Source organism: Schistocerca piceifrons, chromosome X (assembly GCF_021461385.2).
Source record: "Schistocerca piceifrons isolate TAMUIC-IGC-003096 chromosome X, iqSchPice1.1, whole genome shotgun sequence".
Classification (NCBI taxonomy): domain Eukaryota; kingdom Metazoa; phylum Arthropoda; class Insecta; order Orthoptera; family Acrididae; genus Schistocerca; species Schistocerca piceifrons.
Genome location: NC_060149.1, coordinates 361333562 through 361351887, shown reverse-complemented (window position 1 = coordinate 361351887; position 18326 = coordinate 361333562). Strand labels below are relative to the sequence as shown.

Here is an 18326-nt window from a genome sequence, read left to right as displayed (position 1 = left end):
AGTTTCTGTTGGATGTAATTACAGATTGTTTTGGCTGAAATGTTCAAAAAAGTCAGAGAATAAACAAAATAGTTATGACATTTTCCATGTTCTTCCTCTTCTGTGGCTTTTATGAAACATGAAGATCCATCTCAATCTGTATTTAGTAATTATGTTCTTGATTTTTTTCCATCTTATTATCATTGTTCCACAGCTGTCATATGTCTTTAATAATTTTATCTGTACACCACTTTGACTACCTACTAAGTGGAAGTCTTCTCTCAGGCATCATCAACGTTACTGTTTTGGCTTGAAGGTGTGCCAGTATATGAGTCACATGTACTATTCATAGAATTGTCCATGCCTTCATTGTGTGGACAATGGTAGGTGGTTTCACTAAGTCTTGTCCGTGGTCATTAATGTTTCAGTCACTGCTTTCACATACTTCCCAGTAGTCTCAGTTTCATATTCCATTTTATTTCCATACATTAATAACTGGAGTACTCAGCATTCATCTTGGGAAAAAAAGAAACAAGGGGTGAGATGAAACTAAATGAAAGATTCTATACATGATGCAGGTGTAATTATAAAATGAATAACAACAAATAACATTTTAAAAAGAATTTTTGCTGGTCATATTATGAAAGACAAAACATCCAAATTGAAAAAAAAATATTTACAATTTTCATAAATACATTAGAGGGAATATTAGTAAATAATTGTTAATCTCATGCATTATCATAAGAAAGCTTATTAAGGAGTTGTCTCTTGTATCATAAAAATGAGCCAAACCAAATTTATAGCCATTAAATGGTATAATGGCATGATATAGTATTATAGTAATGTATCTTGATGACTTACACACACTCTCAGCATTACAGGGAGTCCTCCAGTATCTTTGCCTTAGTTGGATGCCCTTATTTCTTCGAAAGAAGACAACCTTGATAATGTTGGAAGTCCTTCCAATATATTTGGTAACTGAAAAAAAGGATTGGGTAAACATTGCCTGACGTTTGCAGAGAACAATTTATGTGAAAATTGTCATAACAGGTGCTGCAAAACATGTAGAGTTCACAAGTTTCTAGCACCAATTCATCTGCATACATCAGTGGGCACCAATTTTAGACTGAAACTTACAGCTTGGGGCCAAACATTCTTCTCTTATGATAATTATACACTGAAGAGGCAAAGAAACTGGTACACCTGCCTAATACTGGGCAGGGCCCCCAAGAGCAAGCAGAAGTGCCACAACATGATGTGGCATGGGCCCAACTAATGTCTGAAGCAGTGCTGGAGGGAACTGACACCATGACTCCTGAAGGGCTGTCCATAAATCCCTGAGAGTATGAGGGAGTGGAGATCTCTTCTGAACAACATGTTGCAAGGTGTCCCAGATATGCTCAATAATGTTTGCATCTGGGGAGTTTGGAGGCCATTGGAAGTGTTTAAACTCAGAAGAGTGTTCCTGGAGCCACACTGCATCAGTTCTGGACACGTGGAATGTTTCATGGTTCTGCTGGAATTGTCCAAGTCTAATAGAATGCACTATGGGCATGAATGGATGCAGGTGATCAGACAGGAGGCTTACGTACATGTCATGTGTCAGAGTCATATCTAGACACATCAGGGATCCCATATCAAACTAAGTGCACACACCCCACGACATTACTGAGTCTCCACCAGCTTGAACAGTCCCCTGTGGTCATGCAGAGTCCATGGATTCATGAGGTTGTCTTCATACCCGTACAGGTCCATCCACTCGATACAATTTGAAATGAGACTTGTCCAACCAGCCAACATGTTTCCAGTCATCAACACCCTAATGTAGTTGTTGACAGGCCCAGGTGAGGCATAAAGCTTTGTATCATGCAGTCATCAAGGGTACACGAGTGGACCTCCAGCTCCAAAAACCCATATCAATGATGTTTCATTGAATGCTTCACAAACTGACACTTGCTAATGGCCCAGCATTGAAATCTGCAGTAATTTGCAGAAGGGTTGCATTTCTGTCACATTGAACAATTCTCTTCAGTCATTGTTGGCCCCATTCTTGCAGAATCTTTTTCTGGCCTCAGCGATGTCAGATTTTTGATGGTTTGCCATATTCCTGATATACACAGTACACCCATGAAATGGTCGTATGGGGAAATCCCCACTTCATCCAACCTTGGAGATGTCATGTCCTATTGCTCATGCGCTGTTTGTAACACCATGTTTAAACTCACTTAAATCTTGATATCCTGCCATTGTAGCAGCAGTAACCAATCTAATAACTGTGCCAGAGACTTGTTGTCTTATATGGACCTTGCTGACTGCAGTGCTGTATTCTGCCTGTTTACATATATTTGTATTTGAATACACATGCCTATATCATTTTCTTTGGTGCTACAGTGTAGGAGAACTGGGATATTAATAACTACATTGATTGTAGTGAGAAGTGCTACCACATGAATTTAATGCTAGAATCCTGTTCACATCACGTGCTACAATAATGGTGATAAGTGATACACACTACTGTAGTTGCAGTGTAGAAATGTTGTGAAACAATTACTCATTCTCTTTAGAACCATACATTTACCACACTCATATAATCTTGTTATGTTTTACTTTCACTTTTTCTGTTCTCATAAATTGTAATGCTGTCTTTTATGTGCCAGTTGAATCATTTTGTTATACTCTTGTCCCAAGGTTGTATGCTCCAGTGCTGTCTTTGAGAGAAAATAAATAATCTATTAATTTGACATTCCCTAGAACAGTTTTTCCCTTCATGCTTATTGTTGATGAATTTAAATAAGCAACAAAATTTTTCACAGCTTATTAATAATGAACAATTCTTGTAATTTTATAGGAATGCCACATGGCCATACAGGACATGTACGTTTCCTGACATGTGTGGAAACTGGCTATCAGCATGTCACAAAGGAATCTTTAAAGCAACAGTCAGGGATGTTTGTACGTCAGGTTGGGAGGAGCAGAGGTGAAGGCAGCAGTTCAAAATCAACTCTTCTTGTAATCTCAGGTGGAGATGGATATGAAGATTTTCGTACATCAGGTGTATCAGAAGTAGCTGGTCGGGAGGACTCTACTAATCACTTATTACTGTGGCTTGTATAAGCTGCATATAATTGCTACTTATTTACCTGCTCAGACTAGTCTACTTTAATGTGTACATTTGTGTTAAATAACCTGCTGTTACCTGTGGGTAAAGCTTGTGCTAGTCACTCATTTTGTACATTAATGCAGATCACTGTAAACATCTCATTACATCCCATAAAGTATTTAGTTACTTTTATAAGTAAGTTATGTCAGCATTTAGATTTGAACACAATGCATTATTTATATTGATGAAGAGATCTTATGATTGAATAATTGTTAGCTATAAAAAACTGATTGACTAGTTACGATTTTGTTTATATGTAATTAGTCTATTGGAAAGCAGCTATGTACATATAGTAGTATCACTTCTGCAAAGGGAAATGTGAGTTAGCATTAGTGATATGAATTTGATACTTCTATAAGTGATTCAGTATTAATCTCATTCAGAAATGTCAGTGTGCATTATGAGTATTTTTTCCAAGACATTAGGAAGTGTTATGTTGCTTAAATGTGACAGTTCTGTTTTTGGAATAACTGAGTCTGGAAAGCTACACTGTAATTTGGAAATATTTACGCTTTCTGTTAAAAATAGCAAGATACCAGATTTTATGGTTGTGTGAGAGTCATTTCATTTTTGAAATGGCACTGATGGTGGTGATATGTAGCTCTACTCCAGTTTGTTGATACTTGTTTTTAATAATCAGCATTTTATTTTCATAATGAATGATGCAAACATCCCATGAAACTTTATATTGTTAATTGTTATTGTATACATGTATTTTGTTTAAAATGATATATTTCTTTAACATGATTGTGATAAGTTACTTTGTGTGTGTGTGTGTGTGTGTGTGTGTGTGTGTGTGTGTGTGTGTGTGTGTGTGTGTGTCTCAGATGAAAAGGGAAAAAGAAATGTTAACTGAACATTGTTACTTTGTTAACTACATTCTGGCCATGATTGATCTTAAAAGATCTCTATAAAACTAATAAATTTTTATAGCAAACTGTATTCAAATAAAAAAAAATCTGCTAGCCTGTCTTGTAATATAAAAAAGAAAATAGACTATGACTGGTATGTAACACTGCTCAAGGAATGATCATCTAATAAGACATTATTTTACAGACAAGAGGCAATTGTACAACAACAAAATTTATATCCTACAAGTATTTAAACATATTAATGTAAAATATCAGAACTAAATGGTATGTGAAAGTCCACAGAATAATGCCTGGAAGATCTAATTGTCCTGTACTGTATGTAGAAACGTGAATACAATATTGACAGAAAAAATGACATTTATTTTTCCAAGTTTTCTTAGTACATGCATATTCATAATAATAGACCCTAAGTTAAAAGACATCATAAAATACACAGTAGCTCTAGTACGAATTTTAGTAAACAGTTTAATTCTCAGTGAGTTATGTTTCACTGTAACGAAAACACTAACGTGGTACACTAGCACACCAGTTGGATTTAGGTGTGTACCTCCATGTTTGGTTCCTACTTTGTGAAAGTACAAAAAAAAATCATTATTTATGAAATTGTTTTAAAAAATATTAGTCACATTATTTAACTGCATTAGAATTGATTCCAGCTGAAATGGAACAAAGCAAACAACATAATGAAGAAATATATCTGTTATTAATATCATCAATATTGATCTTGTGTCAATGTAGTCATTGTCCTTTTACCAAGAATTAGAAATTCATTTGTTTATTTTGAGTTATAGAGAGCCATTTTAATACAGTTTTCCTCTTGTGAATAATGTTTACATGTGGCTTGCAAATGAAAGTGTAACATGTATTGAATCCTGTATATTTACAGTATTTTATTTACTCATTTATTCATCTTAAACCATTCAGTACAAAAGTATCCGACATGTCATAAAATTATAAAGATAATGTACACATATATGCTGTTGTGGAGTTTCTCTTCTTGGCACAGCAGCATACTACCTAGCTTACACATTCTTCTCCAAGATGTCAGCTCAGCATGCACTTTTTAATACATCTAAAAGCAGAGAAAAACTGAAATGTTAGTCAAAGGGGTTAGCATCTTAGGTCCTTCAATGAAAAGGGTTTAATGAAAACAAATGACAAATTATTAAAAAATATTATTCTACTTTTACAATATTACTATGCTTCTTCTTCTTCCTCTTATTTTTATTATTGTCATTATTATTATTATCATTGCTGGTATTATTATTGTTTGGAACATATCACACCAAAATTAAATCATCCTGATCCTGAAAGTATCAATAATATCACATAAATAATTTTCACAAAGTGCAGTTTGTATCTGCCTATAATTTTTAGTCCTGTGAAACTACTGGTAATATTTTTTATTATTTTCAGAATGTTCACTCAGAAACTTTCTGCATGAATAAACACTCTTCCAAGTAGACATTCATTTGCGGAACTATGATCATCATAATTAATCATCTGGTTTTTGAAGCCAGAACCTTTGTTCAGTAGCCAGTATATTTATTAAGATCATTGACCACATGCGGTACATAAAGGGTATTTTACTTAAATTTAATGTTTGAAAGAATATATGGAAATAGAGGCAGTGGTACTGCAGATACACTTAAAATACATTGTTACTTAATACACTTTTATATTTTGTGACAGCTTGTCAAACAGTTTTATTGTCATGTAGCATGTTTCTTTTTTAGCCGACCCATCCTGGCAGAGACATCATGCACATTTCCTTTTAATCTTTTACTGTAATTTTCCTCATATGAGTATCATTGCCCAGAACATATTGTCAAAATATGCGGTACTGTGTCCATAATATAGATGCATGTCATGGTAGCACCTTTAGTATTTTTAATGATGATTTGTACAATTATGTAGTTCAGGTCTCATGATAATACTGACAACTGTCTTTTGGATTTGGAAAATTCCCTGAACTGCTGGAGAGTTTATCTAGATTAAAGAGTCTGTGTTCAGATATTCTGAAACTTGTAAGTTCTTATCCATCATATGTTATTGGGCTAACATCCTTGATCTATAACTGAATACCAATGGCTCATCACTGATGTCATAGGGTCAGATCATGTACATTTACATTCAACCTTCTTCTTACCAGTAGATCCCGGTATTCTGCAAATTTATATTTGTGAGACCTGTTCTAGAAATAATAGCTCACAACTTTTAACCACTGATGACACAATACTGTTAGTCTGACTAACTTGATTTACCTGTTGTTTGTACATGTAAAATAATGTTTGCCAAATAAATGTTACTAATTACACCTAGCTGCAAGTCCTCAAGTGATAGTTCAGTCTCATTATGTCAAGTTCCAGTTACATGAACTGATTCCAAAATACATAGCAAGCATTAGTTTTGTAATACTATATAAAATTTATAATATAGTCATGGACCAGAACTCAGTATGTAGTATAATGAGAAACTAAGGTTCTGTTTCTGTTCCCAGAATGTGAATGTGACTAAATCACCCCTTCAGAAAGCAAATCCGTACACAACATTAGAGTGTTATCTACATGAACTCAATATCGTACAAAAATTTCAAAGTCCAGCAATCATGCACAGTGCTGTAAGTCCAACTGTGACACTCACAAAAAGTTCTGTATTAAACTACATAAAATTTCACTCATACTGCATTTTAATGAAGTCCTGAGGCCAAACCTCTCCTGCTTACTGACACAGTGTGTCCTCCAAATGCAAAAACTGTTAGACCAGATAGTGCAGATGCACTGCCTGAAATAGACTTCCTTCCAGGTCAGTACTGACTAATTCCAACTAACCACTGTAAAATTTAGAAAAGGACCATTAATTCAAAATTAGATAATAATTACATTAACCCTACAGTAACACTTTTTTTTCCACACCTGCCATTTTGAGTCAGTTCTACATCTGCTGATTAGTGAAAACATCATGTTATATAGGGTGATTCTGTGATGATGTCACAAACTTTCTTAGATGATGGAGAAGGGTATATCTATCAATTTCAGGTAAGGGGTCCTGGTCCAGAAATGACTGAGTTGAAAGTTATAAGCAAAAATCATTCTGATATCTCTTACAGTGAAGTACTTGTTGTTGCTAAGATTGTAGAGTACACAGTCTTGATGAGCACTTATTTGCAGAAATTGGGATAGTAATTCAACTAATCCAAAGCAGATGGTATACTGTGAGCAATCCTGGTGTACAATACCTGTACTGTAGTAGATTGCAGTTTGTGTTAAAAAGTTGAAGTACTAATATCAATCAGTTCTAACCAAATGGAGTTTTACCCAGTGATGGAAGTTGTAAACATGATTTTCATGTGTGGGTATGCAAATGATAGCATCAGAAACACAGGAAGATTTCACAGGACCAAATATCCATGTGGAAGACACTAGGTCTCCAAGACTGTTCCAGTGACTATGTGAAATAGGACAATTGGAACCATACAATGACCAAGAGGGTGAGAAACTACATGGACTTCTGACTTAGAAGATGCAGTGTTTATTCAAGTGGATGAGGTGCCTCCATCAGCACTGAATCAGTTGCCCATGAAATGAATGTTTTGTAGAGTATTGTGTTGTGAGTATTACGGGAACTTTAGCTACACCCATACCTTCTACAGAAAGAGCATTCTATGAGTCCTGCTGTCTTTGGATACCATGTCATGTTCAGCTAATAGTTCTTGCAGTGCCTTACAGTCAATCCTCACTTTCCTGCATATACAAGGTGCTATCCAAAATTTTCAGTATAGATGCTGGCATCTGTTGAAAACCTTACCTTTGGACTAATGGTCACCATCACCCTTGAAGTAGTTCCCATCCACATGTACACACCGGTCCCAGCACTTCTGCCACTGGTCAAACATTTTCTGGAAGTCCTGTTCTTTGAGGGTGTTTATCACCACCAGCGATGCTTCTTGAATCCTCTCTAGATTGTCGAACTGACGGCCTTTCAACTTGAGTTTCAGTTTTAGGAATAGCGCAAAGTTGCAAGGTGCCAAACCTGGCACGTACAGTGGGTGGGGTACAACCACCATGTTGTTTTTTGCCAAAAAGGTCCTGGTGAGCAAGGACATGTGATACTGTGCATTGTCGTGATGCAGCAACCAGTTCCCTTGACGCCAAAATTCAGGCCGTCGTCGCCACACATTTTCATGGAGCTATTGCAAAACATCACAGTAGTACATGGAATTCACTGTTTGGTTGGGTGGGATGAATTCTTTGTGTACAGTTCCCTTGGTATCAAAGAAAATGATAATCTTGCTCTTCACTTTGCTCTTCATCTGTCTCGCTTTTTTGGGTCTTGGAGAGCCCAGAACCTTTCACTGGGATGATTGTTGCTTTGTCTCTGGGTCATAACCATAAATCCAGCTCTCATCAATGGTAATAACCTATGACAAGCAGGTTGGATCATCAGATGTGGTCTCATGAGGGTCCGTGCACACTTCAACACATTGTGCCTTCTGATCAGCAGTCAAGATCCTTGGCACAAATTTTGCAGCAACACGATACATGCCCAATTCAACAGTCAGCATTCATTGACATGTTCTGTAACCAATACCCACATCATCTGCGAGGTCTTGAATGGTTTAAAGCTGATCCACATGAACCAATTGTTGAAGTTTGGCAACAATGTCTGGCATTGTGCGACTAATGGGCCTTCCAGAGTGAGCATCATCTTTGACATCTGTATGGCCAGCCCTGAACCAAGTATGCCACTCAAACACATGTGTACGGCTCATGCTCTGTCCCCCAAACACTTGTTGAATCATTGCAAGGGTCTCCATAGCACTTTTCCCGAGATTCGCACAGAATTTGATACACACGCACTGTTCTGTTCGCAGATCCATGGTAAAATTGCCACACAAGGGTATTATGGAAATCGCTGTGGACATGCAACATGTCCTCTCAGTTGAATGCCACTCCGCCCACTGATTCATCAGATATGCATCTCTCGCCACCAAGCAGTGCAAAAATCTACTATTCCTACTTTCCAGATGGCAGCACCAGTCCTGAAAATTTTGGAGTCCACCTTGTATACTTTTCACAAATGAAGCATATGTCCCAAAGGTAGAACGCTAAATAATCACAGAAGTAATGTTTGGGCCAATGAGAATCCCCACACTACAGTTGTGATGAGCCCTCAACACAGATGGGCAGTTACAGCCAGTGATTATGTACTAGGTCGATTCCTTCTTCCTCCCCACTAAAGTAACACATGCACACAGTGTTTATCAGAGATGCACTACATAGGCACCTGGAACATATCCCACTCATTATTCATCAACATATGTCATTCCAAGATGTTGCAGAATCACCTCACTTTGGGCTGTGGGTTTGTGAATACCTGCATCAGACATTCCCTGAAAAGTGGATGGACAGAAGAGATCCCATTTCATGGTCAACTCATTCATCTTATCTTGTGGCAAGAATTCTTGCTGCTTGCAACACTGTTCAAACAACACCAGGGATATTAGAGTGGGTATGACTTTATGAAACAATGACATGCCTGCATCAATGCTGGGGAACACCATTTTGAACAACTGTAGTAAGTGTAGTAGTTTCTTAAACTTTTGCAGGTAAATGGAATTCATTATTACTGTTGTTGTGTCTGTGAATGGGGCAGCACATATTATAGCAGATGTGAGTAGACAACCAGTTTACTCCACAACAAGGGAAAAGCTGAAACAGAGTAACATTATACAACAATGAATGATCTAGAGCAGCCACTGGGACAGCTATTGGCTGAGTCTGTGGATGACACCAAGGTTGGAGTGCCATGAAGCAGAATCTTGTGGGTAGTCTTGTTCTAGAGTGGGTTTGAAATTCTGATGATGGCAAATTGAATGGTGTAGAATCATGGTATCAGCAGAAGCGTAGTCCAACATAAGACTGTTGGAGTGATGTGCTGCTTGTACTATAAAGCACCAGGCAGCATAGTAATATGCCTGCCCTCAATGAGTCTACTGCATTGTGGCACAGCACAATTAGCATAGTACTATCGTGCAGTTCTTCATTGTGGGTAAGTCAACCAAGCATTGTTATGTTACTGCAGAGGCAGCTATGGGCATTGGTCACAGCCGCACTGCCCAACTCGCCAGTACTGCAGCTGTACTGAGAACGACTGGCTGTGTGCTGTATGAGATGTGACATGCGATCACGTGGCAGCCGGCACCATGATGTAGGCATTGATGATACCATACTCTTTCCCCCCAAAATGCCTCATTATGATGCTGTGCTGTGAGGGACCCTGGTGATGATTGGGCATTTGGGCCAGAGGCAAGGTGATGAGGTCAGACCAGGAGGTAGGTCTGGAGATGGTCGAACCACATTCCAACATCCACTGCACAGGCCTCCAGATAAACTAGAGGCAGAATGCACCTCCTGCCTGTCTGGGTACAAGCATTCCACAATGGCATAAGTGTGTCCAGGTCCACTGACATTGCAGCACACGACACCGAAGAGTAAGGAGGCTGCAACTGGAATGGCAGAGCACACGGCAGTGATAACAATGGTGAGGCTGCTGTGGATTGTGACGATGGAGGCTGCAACATCAGGGCCTGCAACATCAGGGCCTGCAACATCAGGGCCTGCAACAACTGGGGCTGCTGTGTTGAAGGGAGCAGTGCTTTTATTTATTTATTTATTTGAGATACATATTCCATAGATCCAGTATGGTGTGATTACACTTGGATGTGGAACGAGTCAAGGCAGATACAATATAGATATCATACAATACAAAACATACTGATATATTACAAATGGTAGATGAATGATTCAGAATTGGTACAATACAATAATATAATCAAGATAATAAACAATACAATACAAAAATACAATAGTGATAAAAACAATACAGATAACAATGACAAAGGAAATAATCTGAATTACTACTCAAATTACTGATCTCTGTTGAAGAATTCATCTAAAGAGTAGAAGCATTTTTCTAATAGAAATTCCTTTAGCTTTTTTTGAATAGCATTTTATTTTCTTTAAGACACTTTATATTACTCAGGAGTGCATTAAAGATTTTAGTACTTGTGTACTTTACCCCTTTTTGCACCAGAGAGAGATTTTTCCGTTCACAGTGCATATCACCTTTCTGCCTTGTGTTATAATGATGGATTGCCTCATTTGTTTCATATTCAGAGGAATTGAGAAGAGTGAAAGCCATGAGTGAGAGGAGATATTGTGAGGTAGTGGTTAATATACCTAACTGTTTAAAGAGATTTCGACATGAGGTTCTTGGAGGGACACTACAAATAATTCGGACTACTTTTTTCTGGCTTACAAAAATTTTTTTTGAAAGTGGTGAGTTGCCCCAAAAGATTATTCCATAGCACATCACTGAATGAAAGTAGCCAAAATATGCAGACTTTGATACATTGATGTCTCCAATTTTGGAGATTATTCGGATGGCAAATGTTGCTGAGCTAAGCTTTTTTAATGTTTGCTGTATGTGGAATTCCCAGTTGAGCCGGTTATCTATGTGAACGCCTAGGAACTTTGTGCACTGAACATTCTGCAACTGTTGGCTCTCATGTGCAATGTTAATCTCTTTTGGGCTTATGTAATTGGATTGGAACTGCATGTAATTTGTTTTGCTGAGGATTATTGCTAGAGAATTTGCCGTGAACCAGTTCAGAGCATTTGCAAGTGCTTGGTTGGCATTTAACTCTATGTCAGTGGAGGTTTTGCTGGCTGTCACTATACTTGTGTCATCGGCAAACAGTGTGATGTTGCTAGTACTATTTGAGGACAGGAGTAGGTCATTAATATATATAATAAATAGGAGTGCCTATGGCTGATGTGACCCAGATTCCAAAGACTGAACCTGTGGCAATAATGCAAATGACACTGTAATCCTGCAGGAAGAGCCAGGCAGCTGGTTTGAAACCTGCTGATGATGATTGCTAGGGGAGACACTGAGTGCTGGAATGTGTTCTGGAACAGATGGGTCCCCAGCAAGACTGAGAACAGTGTGAAGGCACAGCTGATTCTGGTGTCTGTGATGATGGCATCCTGACCCATCTTGAATAACAAAGGTTGCTCTGCACACAGGTTGGCCTACAGTCCCTGGTTTCCACAAATGATGACTGCTAAGAGCCCTGAAGCACATCTTATGAGTGGCCTGAAATTTCAAGGAGGATGGGATAGCATCTGGGGAATGTGGAGGATGGAGGAGATGCAGCATAGTCCTGTGAGGCCCGCCATGTGAAAGTTCATCTGGTGGCTTATCACCCTGAGGCATATTATTTTATGTAGTTAAGAAGAGGAACAGAGCATTTTCCTTGGAGTGGGATTGCCTTAATTTTGACATTTGTGGCTTGAAGGTACACATGAATTGTTCTACTTCCCCATGGGGAGAAAGTTGCTGAATGGATGTGGGTAATGCTGTTGGTTTCACAGGAGGAGGCAAATTCTATTGAAGTCAACTGGGGGTTAATCATTGGGTAAAATGATAGTTGGTAATCTTTCTTGGCAGAATATAGTCACTAAAGCTCAAATCATGCAGGCCAACATTGTGGAATTCAGAGGAACCACAAAAGGAAGTTTGGAAAAAATGTCCACTACAGTAAGCCACCGTGAACCTCAAAAGCAGCCCTGCAAAGTCAATATGAATTTGTTGTCAGGGGGCATCTAGTCAAGACCAGTCAAAAGCTGTTGGGGAGGATCACAAATGTTCTCAGTGCTTTCCTTGCAGTGCAATATCATGTGTTCAATGTTTTTGTTCTCCCCAGCCACATGTGGTGCTGCCTGGCCAATTGCTTCATATGGGCAATCATCCATTGCCATTTATGAAGTAAAGCCCACACCATCTGCTGCAAAGATGCTGGTCTCAACACCTGTGTCTGTTCATTTGATGAGTGGAAAAGCACAACTCCATTTCACCCTGAAAAGGCATCCCAGTGAGAAAACTAATGCTGAAGAGACTCACTGGGCAGTGAATTCCTGTCAGATGGCCAGCCTGACTGAATAAACTGATGAAGGAGCCAGAGGGTATCACCCTGCCCTGTGATCATGGTGATTTTATGGTGGTCAGTCGGAAACATAAGTAGTGTGGCTTCCTTGATCCAGTCAGTGTGAAAGCAAGCTTCCTTGGCACAATCAAATTCCTCATCTGATCTGACAGGAAACAAGACAGTGTGTCAGCATTGGCATGATGTGTCGTGGGGTGATAGAGAGTCTCACAACTATAATTTGTCAGGATATACACCCACTATTGGAGCTTTTGTGCTGTCCAGATGAGCACAGATTTGGCAAAGTAAAATGAACAGTTGAGAGGCTTGTGGTCCACGAGGAGAAAAAAATTTTTAGCCATAAAGATACTGATGAAACTTGGAAATTCCTTAGATGATTTCCAAGGTCTCCTTCTCCAGTTGATTGTGGTTTACCTGAGATTTGTTAAACAGTTTTGATGTGAAAGAAATCAGGTAGTCAGTGGTGCCAATCTTGTGGGGCAGTACTGCTCCAATGGTGTAGGAGGGAGCATCCACTGTAAGGACCATAGGTTTTGTAGGATTAAAGTGGGCTGGACATCTGTCGCTAAGCAACACATTTTTAATGTCTGGAAAACCAAAAAATAGTTCAAATGGCTCTAAGCACTATGGGACTTAACATCTGAGGTCATCAGTCCCCTAGAACGTAGAACTACTTAAACCTAACTAACCTAAGGACATCACACACACCCACGCGTGAGGCAGGATTCGAACCTGCGACTGTAGTGGTCGCGTGGTTCCAGACTGAAGCGCCTAGAACCACTCGGCCACACAGGCCAGCTGGAAAACCATTTATTGCTCATTCAACCAGATGAAAGGGACATTATTCCACCTGAGGGCATGTAAGGGTGCTACAGTCTGAGCTGCATTAGGTATGAAGCAAAGATAATACAATACCTTGTTGAGAACAGCCTTAAGTTCAGAGGGATTTTGTGGAGGAGAGAGATTCTGAATAGGATCCAATTGTATAGCAAAGGGGCAAAAACTATGAGAGTCAATGACTTGATCAACTTATTTGATTTGGGTACAGAAAGATTCACATTTCTTCTGACTGCATCTGAGTCCCACATCAGTGAGGTGCCTGGAAGAAGCAGTCATATCATGTGGGAAAGACCGGTGGGTGTCAAGAGCAGCCACCACAGGAGATGACATTTCCAGCTCTGCAGTGTCAAATAAATCCTGTGCCTCAATTATACAAATGAAATCCTCAGGTGAAGGGTCCAATAGTTTGAGGACCTCTGCCTGCAGTAACATTCTGAACATTGCAGATACTAACCTCTTCACTACCTTTGCAAGTACTGTATCTCTATGCAGATACTTAAACTCCTCTCAGAACACTTCCTGGCCACTGGTATCCTCTGTCTGCAAAATTTATCTTCTTCAAAAAATGATATATCACAGCTACTCTTCACTTTGTCCACACCAAGATTACTACCTTCATGGCTTAATTTATAGCTTACACAATGAGGTAACTTGAAAGCACTCTTAATTCAACACTACACATAAAAAACCAACACACTAAACACAGCTAATTAAACATTGACTTACACTTATCCAGACTCTCATATATTGAGTTACTCTTTAGCTTGATTTCATTTTGATTGAGGACCATATGCACCCAAAATGGACCACAGTAATTGCCACTCATGTGATTACTGTGTGCCTCCCTCCCTCTCTCTCCTCCCCCCCCCCCTCTCTCTCTCTCTCTCTCTCTCTCTCTCTCTCTCTCTCTCTCTCTCTCTTCTGATGGCCAGAAAATAATCTACTTCACTATATCTTAATTATCAACCCTTCCCTGACATCACCACAAATCCACAAAACATGAACTTAGAAACTAAACAGTATTCATGGATCAAAAGACAAACAGTCACAAAATCAAAATTCACTTCTCAGTATACAGTGACTGAACTATTTCATCTAGACAATGGTAAACTGACATAAACCATCCCACACATCATGTACTGCTCTGAAAATAACCACACCTGTTCACATACTGCAGTCGGAAACTCACAACAAGTGAAAAAATCATCATCCTCCATCAGGTCACTCTATCATACAATGTACAGATGCTTCCAATACCACCACATCAAAATTTTCACCACAAGCATATATGCAAACAGTTGTCGCACCTCAACACTACATATTTATCAAAACAAATGATAAATATGTGATTCATCCCTGAATGACCTAAGCCATGAAAAATCACTCTATGCTCTGTTATCAACACTTGCCTTTAAGAAACCCATCTCCCTTATCACGTACTGCCACATGTATGGTACAACTATCTGAATACCTGACAACTGCCTCATCAATACACAAGAAATATTAACATATTGAAAGTGCATTCCAAAGAGAATACATAACCTATCTGATACATTAAAATACATGGAAACTCACAGACACATCACACATGAAAAATCTATTCCAAAGGAATACACCTGCAAAAATCCTATTCAACAAGAACACCCAAAATGGCCTAGCTCATTAAAACACAATTTAAACCTATACCAACAACATCTCACATGAAAAATCAATTAAAAACACGCACACTACCTATAATGCAAAAACCCATGGAAACTCTTCTCAAATGTACACACAAAGTGTTCAGCACATAGCATTTGCAAAATTATATTCCAGGGAGAACTTGCAAACTACCTAACACATCATGAAACATGGCTAAAATTATTTAACTAACACACAAAACTGCATAGTACTGTGCAAGCCATTGATGCTGGGCAACTTTTAATGAGACCAACTACACTCCTGGAAATTGAAATAAGAACACCGTGAATTCATTGTCCCAGGAAGGGGAAACTTTATTGACACATTCCTGGTGTCAGATACATCACATGATCACACTGACAGAACCACAGACACATAGACACAGGCAACAGAGCATGCACAATATCGGCACTAGTACAGTGTATATCCACCTTTCGCAGCAATGCAGGCTGCTATTCTCCCATGGAGACGATCGTAGAGATGCTGGATGTAGTCCTGTGGAACGGCTTGCCATGCCATTTCCACCTGGCGCCTCAGTTGGACCAGCGTTCGTGCTGGACATGCAGACCGCGTGAGACGACGCTTCATCCAGTCCCAAACATGCTCAATGGGGGACAGATCCAGAGATCTTGCTGGCCAGGGTAGTTGACTTGCACCTTCTAGAGCACGTTGTGTGGCACGGGATACATGCGGACGTGCATTGTCCTGTTGGAACAGCAGGTTCCCTTGCCGGTCTAGGAATGGTAGAACGATGGGTTCGATGACGGTTTGGATGTACTGTGCACTATTCAGTGTCCCCTCGACGATCACCAGTGGTGTACGGCCAGTGTAGGAGATCGCTCCCCACACCATGATGCCGGGTGTTGGCCCTGTGTGCCTCGGTCGTATGCAGTCCTGATTGTGGCGCTCGCCTGCACGGCGCCAAACACGCATACGACCATCATTGGCACCAAGGCAGAAGCGACTCTCATCGCTGAAGACGACAAGTCTCCATTCGTCCCTCCATTCACGCCTGTCGCGACACCACTGGAGGCAGGCCGCACGATGTTGGGGCATGAGCGGAAGACGTCCTAACGGTGTGCGGGACCGTAGCCCAGCTTCATGGAGATGGTTGTGAATGGTCCTCGCCGATACCCCAGGAGCAACAGTGTCCCTAATTTGCTGGGAAGTGGCGGTGTGGTCCCCTACGGCAATGCGTAGGATCCTATGGTCTTGGCGTGCATCCGTGCGTCGCTGCGGTCCGGTCCCAGGTCGACAGGCACGTGCACCTTCCGCCGACCACTGGCGACAACATCGATGTACTGTGGAGACCTCACGCCCCACGTGTTGAGCAATTCGGCGGTACGTCCACCCGGCCTCCCGTATGCCCACTATACGCCCTCGCTCAAAGTCCGTCAACTGCACATACGGTTCACGTCCACGCTGTCGCGGCATGCTACCAGTGTTAAAGACTGCGATGGAGCTCCGTATGCCACGGCAAACTGGCTGACACTGACGGCGGCGGTGCACAAATGCTGCGCAGCTAGCGCCATTCGACGGCCAACACCGCGGTACCTGGTGTGTCCGCTGTGCCGTGCGTGTGATCATTGCTTGTACAGCCCTCTCGCAGTGTCCGGAGCAAGTATGGTGGGTCTGACACACCGGTGTCAATGTGTTCTTTTTTCCATTTCCAGGAGTGTAGTATATAGTTACATAAACCCTATTTTGTGAATACATGACATTAAAAAGCGTCACCTCTCTGCTTTCTGACAGCACATGAAAAGTCTATTCCAAGGGGAACACACAACTACTTAGCACTTCAAAACAAATGAAAAATCCATTCTACTAACTCACATCTCCCCTGGGACATTTCACATGAAAAATGTAATCCACAGAAAATACCCAAAGTCCTTGTATATGTCCACCAAGTGCCTGACACATTGCAACACACAGAAAATACCCAAATTGCCTAGTGTATCACTACCAGGTGCCTGGCATTTTACAGTAAACTGATGTTACCCAAATATTCAAGGACACTAACCTAGTATATTTGCAGAAACACTAAGTAATTCACAGTGAAACAATAATGACAGAAATTATATCACCTCCATACTTTCTGATACTGAGTTTTGTTCTGAACTTAGTCCAAATAACATGTTTGTACCTCAATTTTGACCAATTTTGTTCTAAATCTTTTATGTGTGGCACCAAATGCACCAAAACATATTACAGCACTTATTGGAAATCTCTTGCAGCTTTCTGGCCAGCCAAAGGTTTCTTTTCTCTTGTTAGGGACATTGCAACTCATATCAAACACTGTTCCACTCTCACTGACCAACAGAAATTGAGACATTTTAATCTGCAGCAATGGCATGATACCTTTAAACCCCTGCTTCTTATCACTACAGTATTCACAGAACAAAACACATTCTTGACACAAGTAGTCACAGCAGTAGTAAACTCATTTCTCACTGAGACTTCATTCACTGCTTTCTGACTTATTAATGCCTTATGTTCAGTGATGTGTCTTGCAGGTTTTTATCACCACATAAATCATCTGTGCTTGTTGAAAATGATTCAAATATATGTTCTTCCTTCAGCTCTGGTGTAACAGATACTGTTAAGTCAGTACGTGCATCTGCAGATTTCTCCAGAACAGCTTTTCCTTCATCCATGTAACAAACAATGGTTGTCAAAGTGCCATCTGAGCTCTGCTATTTCTTACCAGTCAGCTGTTCCTCAATAGTACTGAATTCAGCACCTACATTACTTCTCTCTGGCATTGTTGTCATGCTGGCAGTTCGAG

General features: G+C 40.0%; 1 protein-coding gene across 1 annotated transcript in view; it reads left to right on the top strand.

The window, feature by feature from the left end:
- LOC124722941 (rho guanine nucleotide exchange factor 17) overlaps positions 1 to 4669 on the top strand; it is a 649460-nt gene extending 644791 nt beyond the window's left edge. The window contains exon 18 of the mRNA XM_047248104.1: positions 2828 to 4669. Coding sequence (XP_047104060.1) covers positions 2828 to 3093 — 266 coding nt within the window. The 3' untranslated portion in view covers positions 3094 to 4669. The remainder of the gene's footprint in view (positions 1 to 2827) is intronic.
- The last annotated feature ends 13657 nt before the right edge of the window (positions 4670 to 18326 follow it).